This window comes from Vitis riparia, unplaced genomic scaffold, assembly GCF_004353265.1.
Source record: "Vitis riparia cultivar Riparia Gloire de Montpellier isolate 1030 unplaced genomic scaffold, EGFV_Vit.rip_1.0 scaffold504_pilon_pilon, whole genome shotgun sequence".
In the NCBI taxonomy this organism is placed as follows: domain Eukaryota; kingdom Viridiplantae; phylum Streptophyta; class Magnoliopsida; order Vitales; family Vitaceae; genus Vitis; species Vitis riparia.
The window spans coordinates 34,555-59,769 of NW_023269691.1; the positions used below are offsets into that span (position 1 = coordinate 34,555).

Consider the following 25,215-nt stretch of genomic DNA (forward strand, 5'->3'; position numbering starts at 1 on the left):
TTTTTATTTTTATTTTGAAGTGTGCAATCTTAAGACACCGATCTTAGCCAACCTTCTTGAAGCCACACAACAAAAGCCAATATAATCACAACCAACAATCAATTTTACTAAAACTTTCCCAACTTGTGTTTTTATTAAAACCACAAGATTATAAAATTATTTTTACAAGTATCCCAACTCTTGTACAAATTTGTCTAAGTTAAAGAATCCAAAAATCCCACAAGAGAATGACATAGTTTTCTTTCTCTCAAATTACTCATTCTCGATCTCCTTGCAATGTAGAGACTTTTTATAGAGGAGTCTTCCTTTTAGAAATTCGAATTCAAAATAAAAGCCTAGGGTGATGGTTATAAAACTGCCATAACCACCTAGTTGATCACACTCCTTCAACTAGAGGTGTCTCCCAACCTTACATGTAGCCACAAACCTATATGACGTTTCCTTGCATGCCTTAAGTCATACCCCTTCAAGATGCCTCTTCCCATTAGGTAAATCTTCCCAACATGTGCCTTTGTAACCGCCTCATGCATTTTAGTCAAACAAGTATTTTTCTAATCAACACCAACCCAAGGTCATGTTCAGTTTGATGTTACAAGCCAAGCTCATGCCAATTTGGTCTTTAGCCTTAATACATGTGGGTTAAGCCTTCATCAAACATCTTTATGTGCATGCCTTTTAACATGCATTGGTCCTCTTGCTTTCACCTTGCCCATGTGTTCAACCATCTCTCTAATGCCTCAATGTGTATCAACGCACTAATACTCACCCTTGTACCATGTGTAGGCACCCTTGACACTAAGGTGGTGTTGTCCATGCCTAATGAACCAGTCGTTTATAAGGCACTCCTTTGTCTTACCCTTGTTAGCCATGCACCAACATATTTGCATTGGTCTGATCATTGTTGTGGCTTCTTAAGTTATGCTTAAGTCTCTCTTGGTTGCAATGATGAGCCATGACATTGTGCCCATGGGTTGTCATTTGTGTGCACAAGGCATTGCACCATTATTCTAAGCATGCATTTAAGACCTCCTTCATTGTTGGAACTACACTATACTCATGTCCATAACCCTTCTTAGTGCAACAACATGCCATGGTATTGCATCGATGACTTGTCTATCCCATGCATAGGGCATTATGCCCCTGTGTAACGCATTAGCCACATGTTTGAAGTATCCTTGTTGTTGTGGTAGTATCATGTTGTGTCCAATGCCCTCCTTAGTTGTAGCAACATGTCATGACATTTCACTTATGACCCATCTATCCACCTTGATGCACAAGGTTGAGTGCCCTCATGTTAGGGCTAGGGAGGGAGAGGTTGCATTGTGCTCACTACCATTGTGGCCACAAGTTGCACACCACACATGTCAAGGAGCCCATGTGTGTGTGTTTATTGCTCGTCCACGTGTCATGGTCATACCCAAGGTCATGGTTCAATGCCCCTTTGGTGCGGCCCATGTTTTGCCTAGGTGCCTATGGCATTTGAAACCTCCTTCATTGTTGCAACAACATTATGCTCATCTCCAAAACCCTTCTTGGTGTAGTAACATGTCGTGAAATTGCACTAATGACTTGTTTGTCCTATGCACAGGGCATTGCACCCATGTGCAACGCATTAGCCACCCATTAAAGGCATCCTTGTTATCATGGTAGTGTCATGTTGTGTCAAAAGCCTTCCTTAGTTGTAGCAACATGTCATGACATTACGCTTATAGCCTATCAATCCACCTCGATGTAGAGGGTTAAGTGCCCTCATGCTAGTGCTAGGGAAGGAGAGGCTACACCACGCTCATTGCCATTATGGCCACAAGTTGCACACCACACATGTTAAAGAGCCCATGTGTGTGTGCTTACTACTCATCCACATGTCATGGTTATAACCAAGGTCATGGCTCGATGCCCCTTTGGTGCAACCCATGCTTTGCCTAGGTGTCCACCTCAACTCACTTGTCTCTCCCCTCTCACCCATTTTAAAGATAATTTTAAACCATTTTAGAAATTTATGAAGAAGATATCACATATGCTTAAGGAGAGATAATGAATTTATTAAAAATTATAAAAATTTAATAATGGATTTATTAAAAATTAGAAAAATTCAAAAATTACATTTTCACTTTTGAACCTTCTTTTCAAAGTTTCCTTTCAAGGGAAAAATACTAGCAAACCAAAATTCCAACCTTGAATTTTGGCCAACTTGGCCCACGCCACTTGCTATTGTGTGCAATGCATGCTTACTATGCATAGGGGCACATCGTTATGTGCGAGGCCTAGTATGTGTGGGGGTGTTCATGTGATCTAGTGTGGCCACTGGTGTTGTGCTAATGTGTGCGCCTATGTGTGCTAGGCACTATGCCTATCCCAATGTAGTCTTCCTCAACACATTGCCTTTTTAGTGATGCCCACAAAACTTTCCTGTTTTCCTTACTTCCTTCATAAGGTCTTTATTGGTGAAAGGTCTACCCATGAGGCCCTCAATGCCATTGTTTGGCTCAAGGGGATAACGGGATAACAATAACTTTGTAGATTAGTTGACTCTAAGTTAGCGGAGGAAAGTTCTTATTTGTTTTCTCTCTTCTTCTATGCTCGTCTAATGACGCTTCTTGTACATATCATGTGTTGTAGAACAAAATCCTTAAAAGTATGACATGATGTAATGATAAGTAATTTTTTTAATATTAAACTATGATTTTGGTTTGCATTTATTATCCTCCCATTTATACAATATACTTGTGTTAAGGATCTGCTTGTATCACTTACATCGCATATGACTTAAATGCATTAAGAGTTGCATGTAAGATTCGAATCATAGGTTCTTTACAAGTTTATAAGTTGTTCTATAACTAATTTATGAATTTAAGCAATACATTTAAAAGTTGTAGTATACTACCTTTTAATTGAAGAGATGACTTATCTTGATCATCAGGATGACTTATCATTGTCATGAGAATGAGTTTCCCATGTTGAGTGCACTAATATGTATGATTACACATTAAACATGACCTATAATGAGTCCTATGACATTGGTCATATGATAATCATGATTTCACCAAACTACTATATTGCCTAAACTCTCAACCTTAAGAGGATATTAAGGTAGTTATTAGGTCTTCAACAAGTTTGACCTCTGGTAAGACCTTAAAGTGGTCATATATACCTTATAGATTGGATTACTATTGATTATGGTAGGTTATACAAAAGCTTATGAATGGTCTTTATTAATTAGGTTAACTAATTAATTAGGACTCAATGGATTCAATTAAGTGATTCAAACCCTATATGTAAACCACTTCAATAAATTCACAAGTTTGTGCAAGAGTTTATGATTCTAAATTCTTTAATTACCCACATTTATAGTCTTCAAAGTTTGTTGAACATTTGTAGTATAATAATTCTTAGTTTATTTTTATATTTTATAAAACCTTTTTTTGAAAAATAATTCTAAGCATTCATTTAAAATATATCAATTAATCCAGGTTTCATATTGTATATTTTTCATCTAAGCTAGAGGCTTGTAAAAATTGGTAAGTTTCATTTATGGCATTTATTTACTATCTATATTTTCAATATTTTTCATATCTCATTCTTTATTAAATTAAATTAACATAATTATAGTTGCCATATACCCATTCTAAAAATCATTTGTCATTAAGATTTATATTCCACGTCATTATTGTATTAAAAAATTTTGAGAAAATACAAGATACAAAGAAATACAAAATATATAAAAATAAAATAAAAGAAAAAAAATAGTAAAAGAAAACAAAATTGAATTTAAGGTTAATAAATTATTTGTACATATTTAACCAGTTTCTCCTCTTTAATATGAAAACTAAATAATTTAAAATTGAATAAAATTTTAATTAATATTAATTATATTTAATTTTTCTATTGTATTTTCCATAATAAACCAAAATGAATAAAATCATTTTCTTTAGTATTTTTTTTTCTTTTTTTCCTTTTTCATTAAAGGAAAAGTAGCCTAATTAGAAAAGCAATATCATAAATAAAACACCACAGGTAGACATGTATTTTGGAGTTTTCACAGGAAGAACAAACATAAGAACACTTATTTGTGCCTGAAGGAAACTTTCTAAGGCTTCTGATGACGGTTCTTACGTGAGCCCGATCCACGAAAACGCTTAGGAGGCATTTGAAATTTCTTCCGAGGCCCAGCTCTCTTGTTTCTCTGGGTCTTCGTCTTCATCTTCGTCTCTGGCCGTTGGTCAGCCTGGACCTTCATGTTTCTCTCTGGCAGTTGATTATTGTGGGTATTCGGGACATCAGTTACAATAACTGAACCATGGGATGAGGTGCGTTCGATTATCTCAACGTCATCTATGCCCCAAATGCCTTTGCTGAAGTCTAAACCTCCATACAAACTGTCATCATCGTCATCATCATCATCATCATCACCTTCCCCCGAATTGCCATCTTCATTGTCAGAAGGTTGCTCTGAATTTCCTTCTTTATCATCAAAAGCTTTTGCAGATTCGCCTGCGTTATCATCAACAGCTTTGCCTTTGGAATCTGCTTCAGCTTGAGAATCTTCATATGGGAGATTGTTGTCTGCATCACACAGTAGAGATCAGCCCAGGAGAAAGAAAAGATTTTAACAGAGCTAGAAGTGCTTCCCAACAAAAATTAATTGTTTGACAAACTTTTGAAAATCACATTCCTGAATAATCACTTGTTAGATGATTCTTCCAAAAATCATTTTTCATAAGTGTTACAGATTAAACTTCCAAACTGGTTACAAATATGAGCTAACTAACAAACTTCCAATCTCCATCATTGAACGAAGGTAGAAATAACAAGATCGTATAAAAAGAATAAAATTAAGGTAGATATGAATGAACACGATATAAAATAGTAAGACATCACACTTTTTGATAAGTAAGTAATTCCATAGTTGAATCTGAAAAAAAAACATCAGAAGATAATCTTATTTCTTGTGTCAAATGAGTCTTAAATGTGGTGGAACGTATGTAATGGTTGTGCATAATGTGATACTACGGAATAGACATGCACAGCAAGCCAAAAAATATTTAGAATTCAACAATCCCCAACAAGAGAGAGAGGGAGGGAAGGAGGGGGGTGGTGGTGTGGGGAGATGGAGAGAGAAAGCTGCAGCAGGCAGAAGGGAGCAATCCAGGAGGAGAAAAAGTTGTCCTAAAGAAAATTCGGGCAAATGATTTTTATTTAATAGGAATGAAATAATGAAACCACATTGTCTCAGAAGTCTAAAAAGTTACTGATTTAAGCTGAAGTGAAGGTTAAACAATGACATGTAATGCAGGTGATGCAGCACAATAGATGCACCCGACAAGCCAAAAAATAATAAAGATTCAACTCATCTTCAAAATCCCCCGAGAGACATAGAGTAGAGAGATTCTACTACTTTGGAGTTCAACCCCCATAAAACAAAGAATTCAACACAGAAATTTAGCTGAAAGATCACCAAAAAAAAAAAAAAAAACAAAGAATTCCACCTAAAGAAATTTAGCTTAAAGACCACATGCTCCAGTTTAGCTTAAGGACCACGAGCCCAATACCTTAAAAGTCCACCTAATATGCTCCTGGTTTTTGAGAATATGATGAAAAAAATATTTCATCAAATAAGAAGTCTCCATTTGCTGAGATAAATACTTTTCAAACTCTAACTAAAACAACTAATATATAAATCATGATTCTGACAGCTTTAATATTAAGTTAAATAAACAGAAAAAATATGACTTAAACGTACTAAGTTAAGTCTTATGTACTTAAAGAATGAATTGTCCCCCAATACTTAAGAAAGTTGGAAAGAAACAAATACCACAAATCAATAGTGTGCATTCAATACCTTAAAATTGGGCTAGAATTTCTAATCCAGTCAACAAATTCCCTAAAATATTTGTTTACAATTTTCAAATTCAAATTGTCTCCTGGACCAGGGAGTCTCTTTCAATTCAATCAATCAAGGTAATACCTTTTTTTGTTTCAAATCACTGTGATTTGAAACTAAATAGGCTCCAGAACAAGTTAGAAAGACATGATGGGTATAATATAATTTCAAGTTGAGTATCAAAATATATAGTAGTGACTTAATCTCACAAAACTAGCACAAAGAAGGGAGCAACTCGGGGAGCTTTTCATAGCTTCCTCTAAATTCCATAACACATTGGAAAAGAATAAGGGATACAATAGTGATTTTATAATAAGTCAAACCAAATCAGCCATTGATTTGAAGAAATGGTAAGATAAGATGATAAATTTTCCTTTGAATACCTATGAAGCTAATAAAAAGAAGGTACAAAACAATTAACTTATTTTTAATAACTAGAGTTGGGCAGAATTAAAAATCTTATTCATTCTTCAAAGTACTCCTGTGAATTATAGAATAACTTAGCAGTGAAAACTTTAGCAAAAACTATGTTAGTATTCGCAAAACCCAAAAATCTTTCAAGTTTGACATGTTTGAAGTGATCGATTCACCATAGTTGGTTAAGGAGAAAATGATCACAAGGAACAACATGAAATTAAAAATAATAATAAGAGAAAAGCCACAAAGTTTTTAAAAGTTCAGGAAAAGAAGGTGAAAGATAGTAAAGTTTTTTTTTTTCTTGATAGGTGTGAATGATAATATATAAATGTGCATAAGTAGATATCAAAAGAAACTGGTGGAGAAGAGGCAAGTGAAATATGGGAAAATAACATTTTTTTTCATGAGAAAATATGATTACTAAATCAAGGTTACACCACCTACTTTCATGTGTCCCACATGGATCTCACAATAGGTTTTTTATTGTACTCATAAGAAAATTTCCTAACGTCAATTTCTTATACAAGTCTATAAAATTGAGAACTTCCTTATCAATTATCACCCAACTAAGATACAAATGAGAGAAAATTAATAGAGGTAAACTAGTTAATACTTATTATTATTATTTTTAAAGAAGATGAACATTACTCGTCGTTCTTCTCATATGATATTTTTACAAGACACCTTTTCCTAAGTCCTTAACATATAAGTCACTTTTTGATAAGAACAATTTTTAGCAAGTTAGCAACATAATGACACTTACAAGATACTCTTGCAACTCGTTTTAAAACTTATAATGTATGGTAAGAGAAACTACTTAAAGTTACTGATTTTAAGAGTGGATTGGTGCTTTACAATGAATATTTAACCAAAAAAAAATTCAAAAAAATGTAGTATTAACATAATATAAATTTGACTAGAATCTACAAAAAATGGATAATAGACTTGGCACAATCATTTATACAAGAAATCATTACTTTGGTATGAAAGAATTTGTGTATTTGCTTTCTTGAGCAAGGCACAATAAACATAAACAGAACATTCTGGCATCCAAACTATGTATAAGACACAATCACATTCTGGGTTTTAGCAAAAGAACCCATGACTACATAATCACAAAAAAATGGGAGCAAAAAGGCTAAGGTGGAAACGCAAATGCATATTAAACCACGGGACACAATAAGATACACACATATGACAATCTCACAGATTCTTTAAATGCACTGTGCTGAGAACAGATGCAAAACAAAATTAAATAATCAATTAGTGAAAGATAAAGTATAAATTTTGACTTACTAGCAAAAAGAGGAAGCACATTTTCAGCATAATGCACATAACGAAGGAGATCTTTTTTTGTATGAAATGTCTGTCCAGTCCTCGTATTATGTGCCCAAACCTACAACACCCAAAGAGAAATGTAATCGGTGCATTTCTGGTGGCAATTATTATGATGACAAAGTTTCATGAAATCAAATATTGACTACTTCCAAAAGTTTATCTTGACCATAAAATATCATGTTATGACATCAAGCAACAGTGCGAAAAGCAACAGTAGGGAAGCAAATCAATTATCTATTGTCTTCAAGTATCAACACATCAAAAGAGTTTATAAAGGAAAAAGTTTTAAGAACTTCAAATGGTAAAAGTTAACATGCATGGAAAGTAGCAATTGTCTAATCCATTAAAAAAAAACTTGTTAATAATGCTTTTTTCAATATCTATAGGGCCAAATTGCACTTGTGAGTTCTCACTTGTGATAAAAAGTTGTAAATCATAATTCTTTTTCAACACAATATATACATGATATAAAACCTACATTTCTCATAGTAAACGATACCGATGTCTACAAGGCATCTAATTAATAAGTGCCATTCATTTTTTTGGATTTTTAAACAAGAAAATTCCAAGCATTTCAAAGTTTCCTCCTATGTATAACATTTATCATGGGAAAAAACTTTCCAAACCCAAGTATCATGTTTAACTAGCATGCATTCTAGGTGTTTTTTCAAATAAGTCAAGACATGTTTCATTTCTTTTGCAAGAAAATAATGAATAGGAAAAGTAGGGAACTTCTAAAATTGTCCTCAACTCTAGCGGTTAAGTTTATGAATAACAAGAGAAAAGAAGGAAATCGGTACAAATTTCTTAAATATTTCCCTTTAAGGCGAAATAGAGTTTTCCACTTCAAAAAGGTTAGATTTGAAGGAAAATGTTTTAAAATAGTTAGATGAAACAACACACGAAGGGCTATAGGATTTCTACAATCGGGTCTAGACTTTTTTAACAAAGAAAAACTAATGAAATTTATGGATGGTGTAAAGAATTGCTACTCGATGTTGATGAGATAAATATAAGAAGGTGTCACTTCAAATCTACTCATAAGAGGATTTTATTACTATTGGACTCTCTCCCTTTCTCTATCAATTACTCCTCCTTCCTAACAACCCTAGATTTTGTGTTGTAAAAATCCAATCAAATTTAAACTTGGACGATCAAACTCAATTTTTCTATTCAACCAAGAAAATATTGATTTTTCCTATGCTTTCCTTGAATAAACCAATAAAATGAAGGATATTTCCCTTCTTTTCTCTTTCCTACCCTCCCTTTCTTATTTTCCAATCATTTCCCCTATTAAGTAAAACCAAAAGACTAGTAACCACAGGAGAGTGTTTTTTAAAAGGAATCAGAAGAGAAGCCAAATCTACACCAAAAAAACACTATTCAAAACAATCATACTACCCTAATTATTAAAATTGATATAATTAATGCAAATAAACACAAATAAACACAAATCTAGAAACCCATGAAATTAATTCTAATAAGCATAGATGGTCTATAAAATCTTAGAAAACAAAAAATTTCAATTGAAATACAATCAAAATGTCGGATTACCTTGCCATTAGAATATTTCTTCAAGGTCCATCCTTTAGGAAGTGGATCTGGCCAATCTTCACCGTCCATTTACTAGAAATGGTGCTTAATCACACTATCTATTTTCTCTTCTTGAGTGAGAATATATGAAAGAACCCAAAAAAGCTTAAAAGAGGAAACAAATCTTACTTTTTTAGTGTGAAAAACTTTTTAACCTTAAATTGTTTCAAACAAGAGATCGAAGGATGAGGGGTTTTCTCGTTTTTGAAATTGTTTCAAAAGTTTTAGATCGGCCTAAAATGCTTCATACAAGAAGGGTAAGAGTGGGTGGGGAGGCTATTTGTTTGAGGGTAACAGATCAACACTATTCTAGATGAGGGAACCACAATTGCTGAAGTTGGCCACCATACAACCACCACTGTTGCTATCACAACCACTAATCGAAATCCATCACCATCATTGTCATAGTTGTCGCCCTCTTAGTCATTGTTTTTTCCGCCGCTCCTTGCCTATCACAATTGTTGCCTTTCATTACCATGATCAAAGAATCACCCTTAGAGCTTTAAAGAAAGAGAACCTTGTTCCCATTCTCTCTTTATCTCTTTCAATTGCGGGAGTTATGGTAGAAAGAGAGGGTTTGGGTAAAAGAAGGAAAAAAATGCTTAGGGATTCAGCAATGTTTGGTAAAGGGTAATTAGGTTAGGCTACTTGATTATGTAGAATTAGAGTTCAATGGGATTATTTAATTGGTATTTTGGGCCTATTTAGTGTTTTTATTTAATTGTTTGCTTGTGGGCCTTTTTACTATGATTTGATATTTAAGAAGACATGGGCCTCTTATTGCTTCAATGCATGGTTTTGGGTTGAATATTTGGTGACATTCTACATGTAATATTGAGTGCAGTAGTTTCTTGGTACAATTATTTCTCCAATATTTGGTGATAACATTTTTACCATTTCTTCATAATTATTTCTTAGAAGTCATAGGTATCTATCTACAATTTGGTATTAGAGAAGGAGATTACAGGCCAATTGTTCAAGGTCTTGCATGGTTAAGGACCACTATTTGAGAAATTGTGTGGTAAAGGACCAAGAGATAAAGACGCTACAAAGATCATGATGGACTACCAACTAGAATGGTAGAATTGATTACATTTGGACCAGGCTTGTTGGTAAAGATCACAATGGTAGATTTTACCATGAGTGGGCTCATCGATTGAGCAAACACAATTATAAAAATTGGGAAACCATAATTAAATCCTATTTAAAGGTCGTGATTTATGGGAAGTAGTTGGTGGAAGCAGCAACATACCACTAAGTCCATGAAATGTTGAAGCCCTTAGAAAGTGGAGAATTAAAACAAACAAAGGTAATGTACGTGCTCAAGGTGACCATTGAAGGCAAGTTCCTAGAGCATGTCAAGGATGAAAACCACCCAAAGAGTCTTGGGACGTGTTAGTATCCCTAATGGAGAATTTACCTATTGTCATCCAAAAAAGAGCTAAATCTTGCACTCATCACCTTGTCTCTCAATTTGTTACATTTCAACATTTTTTTCAAGCCTTTCTCATTCAAATATCCTCTCATGAAGTTCCTTCTATCATCAAGTGGTTATGCGTGCACACCATAGACATGTTCTACTAATCAACTAGTTGATGTTCTCACCAAAGGACTTCAAAGTTTGGCATTTCAACAAATGACTAATAAACTAGGAATGCAAAACATCTTTACACTGGTTTGAGGTGGAGTATTAGAAGAATTGAAGTTGGATCATTAACCATGTAATATAGTTTCCATGGTTAAGTATTGTATAGTTGTACAATATTATGTAGATACTAAAATTTTGCCAGAAATAATTTGTTTCCTTGTTTAAATTCTTTGTTGCCCTCTTTAGATTCTAGATTTAGAATTTTTGTTCAATATATAGCCTTATAGCAATGCCTTAGAATCAATGATGAATTTTTTGCTCTCCATTTTCCAACTTCAACAGTCTTTTCAATCTTTTACAACTTTACATCTTTACCCTATTGTATATGGGGCATTAGAATTTCTTTTGTTCTAGAAAAATGAAACCAACAGTGCTCCCATGCTCAACATTCAAAAACACTATGCATTATTGTATATGGTAAATCTTTTTTGGGTCTTCTCTTCCTTCTTTGCATTAGCCTTGAGAATTAAATTAACAAATATTCATGTAAGCAAATGCACTACAATCATAGTGAATATTGAATGCAACCTTCAGCTGTGTAGGACCATCAAGTAGCTCGACAATGCAACAATAGTAATCAAATTCACCTTAGATACTGCAACATAGCAGTATAGAATCTTTTCTTATGATTGAATTCTTCCTCTCCATTTTTTTTGTGTACTAAATAAAAGAAGAGGCACGACCTCATTACACATGAAGTATACAAAGAGAGCCACTGGAAAAAGAAAAGTAAAAGAAAGCATATGCATGTATCCTTATCTTACACGTTCCCTAAGAAGTCAATTAACCCAAGAAAGAAATATTTTCCATCATTAAGGTACCCCTAGATTATAAAAATTAACAGACCTTAGAAAACTCTTTTTCATGTCCTAATCAATGCACTCAATATCCTCAAAAATCCCGCCATTGCATTCTCTTCACGACATTAAATTAAACATCCAAGCAATTCCATAAATATTCATAGATACCCATGCAATTCTATATAAAGAAAACAATTAAGATAACATAAGTTGTGTGGTGTGCACGTGCATAAGACAAAAATATGAAAATTGGTTGAGAATAGGAAAGGACAAAAAAAAAAAAAAATCGCAAAAGAAACTAATACACATTAACCATAAGACACATGTCACAAAAGAGACTAATACACATCAGTTTCCAAAAAAGTTTCTATGTGAATTCCCACTACAATTAACTAAGTACTGATTGAAAAACCAAATCAAGTTAGGGCCATATCAGATAAACACCAATCTAGATTACGTAATATTTATTAATACAAAAAATCAAAATCAAAATACAAACAGAATATTCTTTTTCTATTTAATAGCATGTTTAGGAAAGCTTCTTGAATGTTAAAGACAATGTTTGAATAACATTACAGTGATGCAATTTGAAATTAGAAAGTTTCCACTTGAGTGAGACAAGATCAATAGGAAGACGGTGTTATTCCATCTAAAGCAATGCTGTCTTTTTTTTTTTTGTGTGTGTTTTTCTCTATGTAGCTAATCAACTATAAATGACCATTAAGACTAATCACTAAACGGTACATAAACAGGACATTCATAAGAAGCTCAAACTTATCAATGAGAATTTTAAATGTGTACAGTTTTACACAGGTCATATACCCTTCGTCGTGAAAACTGCAATTGCCATGAATTAAAAGAGTATTTACGAAGTTCTCAACCATGGTATGATAATGAAGTTCCAAGACATGCCAAAAAATCTTGTTTTGCAATACATATTTTTTTTTACCATGAATACTTCCCTTGTAATAGCATATTTTCGGTTCTATCCATTCAGAGATGTTTTACGAGTTCTGAAAGCAATACAATCACTTGAAGATATAGAGCAAAAAGCTAATATGTAAAATTATCGCTGAATACCAACTGTCGTTCCCAAATGAAGGAAAAGAAAAAAAACTTGACAAACAATTAGAAAACCGTCAATAAGTACAAAGACATAGATTTAAATCAAGAGTGACCTAACTTAGTCAAAATACAAAGCGAGCTTGTTTGTTAACCTCATGATCCATTCATATCCAAATCCACACACAAACACCTGTTTCTTGCCAATGCAAATTAGCTTAATCTATTCTTAATCAAAACCACAACTAATTAATTGAACATTAATATAATGCATGGACTAAAATTAATTCCATAATTCAAACTGCAGATATAATAAACGGACACAATTAAACTAATTCAATTCAATAATTTTGCTTTACCGCAATTGATTCACCAGTAAGATAAAGGTATAAAAAACGAAAATGCGTGTGTAGAGTATGGAGACTTATTCTATTTGGAGAAGTGGAACATTCAAGAGAGCGAGAGAGGCGTTCCTGTTATTTCTCTAAAGTTTCCAGAGATCGGAAAGTTGTGCTGTATTGATTTTCGTTTGCTCGCCGAGAAAGCAAAGATAAATGAAACATGAAATCGGAATATTGCCGCTGAGAAATCGGGAGCAAAGAAAAGAGAGACTGAATTTTATAACTGCCTGTAAATCCCAAACCAGGTATAAGAATCCGAATTTTCTTTTCTTTTCCCGATAGCCAAACGAAGGTACTGTTAGGGCTTTTGCTCATGGAACAGGGGAACCAAACCGGAAACGCACCGTTTTGATCTCTCAGTAGTCGTAATCTGTTTAAGAAGGCCATTGGTCTTGTGCCACGATTGCTCCCGACTTTCTTAAGATCAGTATTGCCTATATCTAAATCTGGCAACTTCAAAATTGAAATAAATTTTGTCTAATTTAACCACTTTTTTATGCTAAAGTGTCATTATTTATCTAATTTATCTTTTTTAATTTTTAATTGTTTTAATTTTTTTTTAAAAATAACTATATTAAATAAATATATTTTATAAATAAATATTATATTTTATTATTTTATATGAAAAATAACTACATTAAAATAAATATATGAAATTGATATTTTTTTTAAATCTCATATTTTTTCTTTAATATTTATTCTCTTATCATTATTATAGGGTAAGTTTTTTATTTATTTATTTTTAATCTTAATCTCTACAGTAGTGTTTGTGGGCCTTGATTTAGGTTTAGTTATTGGATTAATTCGGGCCTTTGAATCTGATCCGGCTTTAGATTTTGGGCTTTTGTATTGGGTTATTAGGTTGGCCTTGCTACAAGCTTGGAATTTTAATTTTTACTATTTGCATGTGGGTTTTGATTTTTTCTGGATTTACTTCGTTTCTCCTAGGCTTGTCTCCTTTTTCTGTCTTACATGTGAATTGGCTGAGGGTTATTGGGAGGAGTTGTGGATGTGCACCACGTGGAGAGTCATATTTCGCATGAGAAAAGGGATGTTCGAGAAGGCTGTTTAAGGACATGAAACCCTAGGAGATGGGGAAACGACTCTTTTCTCTCTCTAGGGATTTCTCTTTTTTTTTTTTTCCTCTGATTTTCTGATTTTTGTATTCTTAGTGAGGAAGAGGGTGTTTTTTTTTTTATTTTATTATTATTTTTTTTTAATGTATCTTGATTGATTTGGAGCTATCATTGGAGGCATTTATAATTTCTTGATTAGTTCATCAACCTCTGCTTCAGAACTAATTTTTTCCTTAATTATGTTGATTTTCCTATGAGATGGCTGAGGTGTCTCAGGGACAATTAAGTTATCTTTAACCTTTTGGCTAATCCTTTCTATTAACTCATGATTAATGTAAGGATTTTCTTGGAATTTTTTAGAGAATTCAAACGGCTTAAATAAAGGCTTATTATCCTTCTTAACATAAGAAGTCTTAATATGATCTTGCGTTTCAATGATCTCCTCAACCCTATTGAGTTGATCACCTAGAGTCTTAAGAAACATGTTAGTGTAGTTGTTTTGTTCCATGATTCTTCTAACATCTACCGCATTAGAAGTTCCTTTATCCTCAAACTTAGTCTTAAAAGGTGAAGCTTTTATTATAGTTCCATTAATATTTTTTTCTATCTTAGCTTCTGGAGGGTGAATGGATTCTATGACAGTGTTGTCACTAGTTTTCCATACCTTAGTTTTTGTGGATGTGTTATTAACACGCTTACCTGGGTAATTTGGGTATTCCTCTTGTTTGAAGAGTTCAAAACAAATCCAATACTTAATGTTTTTCTTTTCTTGTCTTAAGTAAGCATAAAATTCCTCTTGGTAGATGGTTCTAAAGACCTTAGGGACCTTACTAAAGAACCAATATTTTCTTTCCTTATTGGCTTTAGAATAGAAGTCTTTTCTTTAGAGTTCCTTGTTAATCTCAAAATCCTCATCATTTAAGCTTACGGTGTTAATCATTTGTGAATACGTAGGAGACATATCAGGAGAATCATCTTGCTGTGATCCTTGGGTAGACTCCTTTTCCTCCGTGTAAAAGGGTCTAGGAAGGTTCGTGTGGCTTCTAACACCTATTAACTTAATGTTCTTAAGATTGGCTGAAGTGGATATTTTTTCTATCCTAGTGGTTCTTACTGGGATAGATGAACTTGAAGTTCTAGAGGGTTCATAATTTGAAATTCTAGGATTGGTAGAATGTCTGAAAGAGTTAGTGAAAATCAAATTTTCTCCTCCATCAGGATATTGAACAATTTATTCAGTCCTTTCAGATCTTTGCTCTAAGGCTGGAACAACATTAGCAAAATGCCAAGTTTTAGGAAACTCAACCTCATTCCACATGATCCTTTTAGGGATTATGAAATTTGACTTGTTTAGGACATCCGAGTGGAAGAGAATTGTTTCACCCTTAGGACTAGTGCACAGTGCTCCAGATCCAACGCTTGTGGTCATACTCTTGTAGGCAAACTTGGTGATGATGGAAACATGACTTTTTCCTTCCTTGAACTTAAATCCATGGGTCTTAACATGGAGGATAACCAAATCTAAGATATCGACATCTCTTAATCTAATTGTGAAGTCAGGGTAACACAGGAAGTAATCAGGACCATCATTCAATCATGCTTGGACTGCCCCAATAATAGAATCTCGGTAATCAAGATGTCTATTATCCCTTAAACACATGACAATCGAGGTGTTTAAACCTACTCTTGTCAAAGGCTTAGCTGCAACTTGAATCATCCCAAAGTGTATAAAGTTGTAGTTTTTCTTATGTCTCTCTTTAGATTCACTATCCAAGAGTCTTATCAATTGATCTTCTTGTTCTATGCTTATGGTCTGTTCAAGAGTCTTGATGGTATAATCTGTAAAGAACTTAAAGGTTCATTTCTTATAAATTTCTTGATTAGATACCTTGGGTAATTTTCAATCATCTAAATCATTTTGGGTTTTAGGATAATTGATCTCTTCATTGTTTATTACAACATCTTGAAAATCTGTGGATTCCCTAGACATGGTTTTGAAAATCAGACTCATTTTAAGGTCTTAATCTAGAGCCTAATAGCAGATTGACAAACCTAGTGAGTAATCACCCCAACCCTTTTACAACCTTAAAAACGCCTAACACCGACTAATGATGGGCTCAACCTGACAGGGATCACTCAGGCAGATTGCTACTTTTCCTAGGATATATTAAAAACTTAAAAGACAAAACCTGACTTCCTTTCCTGTGGCTCTGATACCATAGACACCCAAGATGGGTAATATGCAATGAAAAGAAGTATACATACATACACATACACACACACACACACACACACATATATATTTAGACTTATCATTTTTCTAAATAAGGAGTCACATATAGTTTCTTTCTTATTTTATTTTTTCTTAAAAAAATAAACTAAAATAAGTGGCGACTTTAAATTTAAAAAAAAATCATATTCTACACAAATAAAAAATGAGTTTCGTCATTAAATAGGAACATATGTGAAAAATGCATGTGCACAAAATGTTTTTTGTCAAGGACATAACTTGCATTGCCCTTTTCATACTACAATAATTTTAATGAATGAAGTGAACTAAATTAATGTCATTCTGAAGGGTTAAAAATATAATTATTATTATTATAAGTGAAATGATTAAATAATCAATGGGTAGTGGATTATTAGCTAAAGTTAAGATATTTGAAAAAACAAAGACTTAAATTAGGAATATGGTAAAATATGGTTTTATTGCAATATAAGATTCAATTATATTAGCAAATGTATAGGGCTAACTTATGATATTTTTAGGAACTAAATATAATTTATGAGAGGCAAATTGAAGTTAAGGAATTTTGAAATGTAAAGGCTTCAAACATGAATAAATAAATAAATAAATAAAAATAAAATAAAATATATTAAGGAAATTATAATATTATACATTTGTGGATTTTGGGATTAAAATAAATTAAATATATAATTGGGATGGTTGATAAAGAACTAACTTAGTAGAAAATAAATTATAAAAGCAAAATAAATTAAAAGTTAAATGATATTATAATATTGGAAAATAGTGGTAATGACCACGTAAATAAGGAAAATAAATGGGAAATGGTGGCTAGAGAGTGAAAAGATAGGTTTTGTTCACTAATTTGAAAAAATATAGAAAAAAGAACTCAAACTTTTATAAATTAGTTTTAGCTTCATCAATTTAAAAATATTTTAAAATACATGCACTTTTTTATAAGTTAAATAATTATTTCTTGAAATACCATTTTACTTGATAATATTAAATAAAATTATCAAAAAAATTAATTTATCATTTTAATTTGATAAAAGTATCTGAAAAAGAAATATAATATAAATTTTTATTATATAATATAAGATAAAATTATTGTGAAAAAATTCTTTAGGATCCTCAAGTGATAAATAAAATATTTCTAATTTTCTAATTAATAATGATTTTATATCCTATATTATATAAATTCACTCATCTTCTCATCATTTTTTAATAAAATTGAATAAAAATTTTGTTAGTTGACATCAACAATAAAATAAGAAATTTTAAAAATTAAAATTATAATTAAAACTAAAATTCTTAAAATACTTAAAAAATAAAAAAAATAAAATATTGACTCTCGTTATATTTTCAACTCTTATCTTTAAATTTTTTTTAGTTTTAATAATATTTTTAATTTTTAAAATTTCTTATTTTATTGATCTCAAATCAATTCTTATGGTAAAAAAAAAAAAAAATGAGAAAAGTAAGTTTTGATTTGCTAATTTGAAAAAAATATAGAAAAACGAACTCTAAATTTTATAAATTAGTTTTATTTTCGTCTATATAAAAATATTTTAAAATATATATACTTTTTCATAACTTAAATAATTATTTCCTGAAATACCCTTTACTTGATAATATTAAATAAAATTATCCAAAATTAATTTATCATTTTAATTTTATAAAAGTGTTTTACAAATAAATATATCATAAATTTTTTATTATATAATATGAGATACAAATTATTGTGAAAAAAATTCTCCAAGATTATAAATAAAATCTTTTTAATCCCCTAGTTAATTATGATTTTATATTGTGTATTATGTAAATATATTCATCTTCTCATTTAATTTAATAAAATTAAATAAAAATTTTGTTAGTGGACATGAATAATAAAATAAGAAATTTTAAAAATTAAAAATACAATTAAAACTAAAATACATAAAAACTAAATACAATTAAAAACCAACAAAACTTAAAAATTTAAAAAATAAAATATTTACTCACATTGTATTTCCCGCCCTTTCTTGATATTTATATTTTCTACCAAAGTGTTTTAATTAAGTGAAAGCTAATATTTTATTTTTATATTTTTAGTTTTAAAGTTTTTTTTAATTGTATTTTAAAATTTTTAAATTTCTTATTTTATTAATCTCAAATTAGTTCTCACGGTAAAAAATTGTTAATTGGTAATATTAATATGTAAAAGGGTCATTTTAGGAAATAATTATTTGAGTTATAAAAAAGTGCATGGATTTTAAAATATTTTTAGATGGGTGAAAATAAATATGATTTATAAAAGTTTGAGTTCTTTTTTCTATATTTTTTCAAATTAGTGAGATACGTCACACTCTTCCCAAAAAAATTGTCAATTATGGTATTATTAATCTAGTAAGTAAAAATGTCATTTTTATAAAATTTGAGGTTCTTTTTGCTAATTTTTTTTTTTAAATTACGGAGTCAAAACCCACTTTTCTAAAAAAAAAAAAAAAAAAAAAGGAAGAAAAGAAAATAGGGAGAGTTTACGTACCATGGGTCTTCAAAAGACAATTTTACAGACTAACGTGATCCATGATCTATCTCATGTGAAATTTTAAGAAATATTTTATTTTATGTGGGGAACGTCCCTATGAAGTCCGATTTCAAAGTTAACACTTGGATTCTCGGTTTTGATAGGGTGGTTTATTCTTAATTTTTTTAAAATATATTTTGGAAGAAAAAAATTATAGATATTGTTGCGATGAGATAGATTTGTTTATGTTTGTGATTCTTGTCTGTGATTTGATACATGAGTGTTGTTTAAATTTTAATTTCTTGATGATTTTATGAATTTTTTTATTGATAATAATGAAATAATGTTAGAGAAAAATGAAATGAACAATGGTTGATAATTTAATTCATAAGAATTGAAACAAAAAATTATTTGTATTGAATTTTGAGACTATAGGACCTTGTTTGAAAAATAAAAATATATTTTGAAAATATTTTGATATCATGATATCATACATTGCATTTACACCATGGTTGTATGAAAAATAAAATAAAATATGATGATTATATAAAAATACTAACCATTTTCTTCTTAAAATTTTTAGATGAATATATTTTTCCTAAGGACTCACAAGAAGATAAAGTAGGATTTCAAAACGTACTAGGAGGTTAAGAGCTCACTAAAAAGTATTGGTGTTCACTTGTATTTAAAGTCTGGATATTTATTAATTTTGGGAATTTGGATATGTGATTTAATTATACTTTGATTGATTGTGAACAAACTATAAGAACATTTGATTAGAAATGGTTGTAGATACTTTGATAATTATCTTAGGTGAACAAGTAATTGGGTATTAATAGTAGTTATGAGCTAATGAAAACTAGTAGCAAAAATAATCATTTAATTAAAATTTTAATCTAGTAAAATCTTATTTAAAATTAGATCGTGATTTCTCCCAAAATAAAAAATAAAATAAAATAAAAAATTAGGGTATACTAGTTGACCACCAACTTGGATAGGAGTAACCCTTAGGATTAACCTTTGACTTGAGATCATGGGTTAAGTTCTTGGTTGCTTGAAATTTGGGTAATGATAATGAAAGTAAGAAGAATTGTATGTTTTCTTACATTCTGTCATCATATAATAATGATAGAAGAATAAATTTGAAAAAACTTATATGAAATTTTTATGTAGTTACAAGATAACAACCAAATATAAAGTATTGATTCTTAAGTAGGAAAAGTAAAAAACCAAAAGTAAAATATAAAAGATAACTATCAAAGAGCTTGACTCACAAAAGGAGAGAAATAAAAGTGAAAGGTGTGTTAGTTGGTTAGTAGGAAAGACATTCCATAAATGAAAAATAATTAATGCAAAAGGACAACTACATCAATTTCATGACCACAAAAGTGTTGTCCCTCCTTTCTAAAAGTTTCAAATATTTATTCTAAATAATCATTAATTTTATATAATTTCTATAAGTATCAATTCTATAAATTCTAGATTAAATTTGAAAAAAATCTTGAAAGCTTATAGAAAATTTTATCTAGCTACAAGACAACAACCAAAAGTTTTTTCAAAATATAAAAATACTAACCATTTTCTTCTTAAAATTTTTAGATGAATATATTTTTCCTAAGGACTCACAAGAAGATAAAGTAGGATTTCAAAACGTACTAGGAGGTTAAGAGCTCACTAAAAAGTATTGGTGTTCACTTGTATTTAAAGTCTGGATATTTATTAATTTTGGGAATTTGGATATGTGATTTAATTATACTTTGATTGATTGTGAACAAACTATAAGAACATTTGATTAGAAATGGTTGTAGATACTTTGATAATTATCTTAGGTGAACAAGTAATTGGGTATTAATAGTAGTTATGAGCTAATGAAAACTAGTAGCAAAAATAATCATTTAATTAAAATTTTAATCTAGTAAAATCTTATTTAAAATTAGATCGTGATTTCTCCCAAAATAAAAAATAAAATAAAATAAAAAATTAGGGTATACTAGTTGACCACCAACTTGGATAGGAGTAACCCTTAGGATTAACCTTTGACTTGAGATCATGGGTTAAGTTCTTGGTTGCTTGAAATTTGGGTAATGATAATGAAAGTAAGAAGAATTGTATGTTTTCTTACATTCTGTCATCATATAATAATGATAGAAGAATAAATTTGAAAAAACTTATATGAAATTTTTATGTAGTTACAAGATAACAACCAAATATAAAGTATTGATTCTTAAGTAGGAAAAGTAAAAAACCAAAAGTAAAATATAAAAGATAACTATCAAAGAGCTTGACTCACAAAAGGAGAGAAATAAAAGTGAAAGGTGTGTTAGTTGGTTAGTAGGAAAGACATTCCATAAATGAAAAATAATTAATGCAAAAGGAAAACTACATCAATTTCATGACCACAAAAGTGTTGTCCCTCCTTTCTAAAAGTTTCAAATATTTATTCTAAATAATCATTAATTTTATATAATTTCTATAAGTATCAATTCTATAAATTCTAGATTAAATTTGAAAAAAATCTTGAAAGCTTATAGAAAATTTTATCTAGCTACAAGACAACAACCAAAAGTAGAGTATTGGTTCTTAAGTGAGAAAAGGAAAAAAACAAACCAAAAACACAAAAGTAAAATATGGAAGATAACCATCAAGAACTTCACTCACAAAAGGAGAAAAATAAAAGTAAAATGAGTGTTAATTTTATCAAAGTCATCCTACAAATAAGATATAATTGATATCAAAGGGCAACTACATCAATCGCATCACCACAAAGTGTTGTCCCTCTTTCCTAAAAGTTTAGAATATTTATTCCAAATAATTATTAATTTTTGTAAGTATCAATTCCATAAATTCTAGATTAAATTTAATTTTTTTTTGAAAGCTTATAGGAAATTCTTATCTAGCTGCAAGACAACAACGAAAAGTATACTATTAGTTATTCAATAGAAAAAAGAAAAAGCCAAAAGTAAAATATAGAAGATAACCATTAAATACCTTGACTCACAAAAGGAGAAAAATAAAAGTAAAAGGACTGTTAGTCAATTGATACTAAAGTCATCACATAAAATGAGAAATAATTGATACTAAAAGAAGAACTATATCAATTACACGACCACAAAAGTTTTGCCTCTCCTTCCTAGAAGTGTAGAATATTTATTCTAAATAATCATTAATTTTATATCATTTTTGTAAGTATTAATCCCATAAATTCTAGACTAAATTTTAAAAAATCTTGGGCACTTATAAATTTTTTATTATCTAACTATAAGACAATAACCAAAAGTAGAGTATTGATTCTTATGTAGAGAAAGGATAAAACCAAAAGTAAAATATAGAAAACCATCAAAGACCTTGACTCACAAAAGGAGAAAAATAAAAGTAAAAGGAGTGTAAATCAACGATATTTCGGGATAAATCTCGATAAATCGACGATTTTTCCCAATATATCGGGAAGCCTCCCATTTGCTGCCGAGGGGATTTGAGGTTTGGGATTCACCCACTTACCATCTAGGCTAACTTGCCATTTGATATATAATGTGCAATAAATTTATATATACTTAAACTCATTATATAAAGAAAATATTAAAAGAATATTTTACAGAGCAAATTAATTATAATTATTTTATAATTAAATGCAAAATCTTTTAATTAATTACCAAAAATATAAAAATTATATAATTTTCTTCATAATGCTTTTAATATCATTAATAATTAATTAAATATTAAAAAATTATATATATATCATAATTTATTTTATATTGTTTAATACAATTGAAATAAATGGATCATATTTTAACATTAATATATATTTTAAAATTAGACATATTATAATCAAATATCATAATATTAGGTGTAATTTAATAATAAATGTACACTTATAAAATTCATATTTTTATCGATGCATACGATATTATTATCAAATATGATAAATTATGTTATACATATATCAAAATTTTCAATAAAATAACTTTAAAATGTTTATTATACTTCTAATTATATTATTATAAGGTTTTCCTTACATTTTCATGAGTTTTTAACAATTTTAAGTTTACCGATATTTTTTTCCAAAATATCCGCCGATATATCTCCGATATATCCGATATATCCGTAAAATCGAAGTACCGATATATCCGTGATTACCGATATTTTCATCTTTGGTTGATACTAAAGTCATCCCACAAATGAGAAATAATTGATGCTAAAGGATAATCATATCAATTGCATGACCACAAAAGTGTTGCCCCTCCTTCCTAGAAGTTTAGAGTATTTATTTTAAATAATCATTAATTTTATATAATTTTTGTAAGCATTAGTCCCATAAAATCTATATTAAATTTGAAAAAAAATCCTAAAAGCTTATAGGAAATTTTTATTTAGCTATAAGACAACAACAAAAAATAGAGTATTGGTTCTTAAGTAGGAAAAAGAAAAACCCAAAAGTAAAATTTAGAAGATAATCATTAAATACCTTGACTCATAAAAGGAGAAAAGGAATATTAGTTTGTTGGTATTAGGGGCAAAGCCAGGTAGGGTCCCTAAGGGGCACTTGTCCCCTTAAAAATGTTTAAAAATAAACCTCCATTGCTTGCAATGGGAATAAAACCCAAGAGCCAACTTGTGCCCCCTAAAAAATGTTAATGGCCTAACGCCCCCATTCTTCATAGTGGCACAAATTATATATGTGTCCCCCCCCCCCCCCCCCCCCCACAAAAAAGAAAAGAAAACTCATCCCACATAAATAAAAAATAATTTATGTCAAAAGACAATTATATCAACCCCATGACCACAAAAGTGTTGCCCCTCATTCTTAGAAGTTTAGAATATTATTTCTAAAATGATCCTTAATTTTATATATTTTTTCTAAGCATCAATCTCATTAATTTTAGATTAAATTTGAAAAAAATCTTAAAAGTTTGTAAGAAATTTTTATCTAATTACAAGACAACAACTAAAAACAGAGTATTGGTTGTTGAATAGGAAAAGGAAAAAACTAAAATATAGAAGATAACCATCAAAGACCTTGACTGATAAAAGAAGAAAAATAAAAACAAAAGCAATGTTAGTGCCAAAGGACAACTATATCAATCGCACATTAGAATATTTATTATATATAATTATTAATTTTATATAATTTTTGTAAGTATCTATCTCATAACTTCCTTTTATGACATTAATTTTTTGTGATTTCTATATAAAAAGAGTTAAGTAAAATTTATTTTTTAGAGAATAGTTGAATGCACCTACCTAAAATCGTTCTATTTAAAATCTCTCTATAAATTCATAGTGAGGTATCTCGATCCAAGCAAGGACTTTTCCTCTCACAATGGAAGTATACATTAGATTTCTTGGTTGAAATTGGTAACTTCGCTTGCGAACCTATAGATACTCCCATTGAGCTAAATCATGGCCTATCCATCCATCTTGATTAGATTCCAACAAATAAAGAAAGATATTAAAGACTAGTGGAGAAATTAATTTATTTAACCCATGCAAGATTTGACTTATCATATGCAGTTAGTGTTGTAAGTCAATTCATGCATAATCCGAGTGATAAAGACATGAATGTAGTAAATCGTATCTTGACCAATCTAAAGTCCTTTCTAGGAAAATGTATTATGTTCTCCAGGCATGAAAATCTAGATATTAAGGGTTACGTAGACTTTGACTTTGTCAGATCTAAATTGGATAAAAAGTCTACGTCAAGGTATGTTTCATTTGTAGGAGAAAATTTGGTGACCTGGAGGAGTAAGAAACAAAATGCGGTCTCATTGTCTTGTGTAGAAGCTCAATACTGTGCGTTCTATCATGCAACTACGAAACTTACTTGGTTAAGAATTCTCTTAAGCGAGTTTGTGTTTGGTCTTAAGAAACCTATGGTGCTCTTTTGTGATAACACGATGACTACTTTGATTGCAAATAATTTTGTACAATATGATCAAACTAAACATATTGAACTTGATAGGAACCACAACAAGGACAACTTAGATTATGGCATGATTAAATTCCCTACATCAAGAGTGCGGATCAATTGATAGATATGATGACTTATGTTGTTACTAGTGGTCCATTCTATGCATCATTATCTAAGTTGGACATGTACGGTATCTATGTACCAACTTGAGGGGGAGAGTTAGCAAGAAAATCACCGTTGTTACAACAGCAAGTTACACCTGTCAAATCACATTGTTACAGTAGTAAATACACAACTATTACAGTTGTAAATCATAGCAAGATACAATCGTACGTGTAAATAT

General features: G+C 30.4%; 1 protein-coding gene across 1 annotated transcript; it reads right to left on the reverse strand.

Moving 5' to 3' along the window:
• Positions 1-3,977: 3,977 nt before the first annotated feature.
• LOC117909962 (kinesin-related protein 4-like) lies at positions 3,978-13,509 on the reverse strand. Its single transcript, XM_034824008.1, has 3 exons — positions 9,191-13,509; positions 7,595-7,694; positions 3,978-4,563 (listed from the first exon to the last, which is right to left on the reverse strand). The coding sequence occupies exons 1-3, from the start codon at positions 9,257-9,259 to the stop codon at positions 4,088-4,090; spliced, it is 645 nt and encodes a 214-aa protein (XP_034679899.1). The 5' UTR covers positions 9,260-13,509; the 3' UTR covers positions 3,978-4,087.
• Between the last annotated feature and the right edge of the window lie 11,706 nt (positions 13,510-25,215).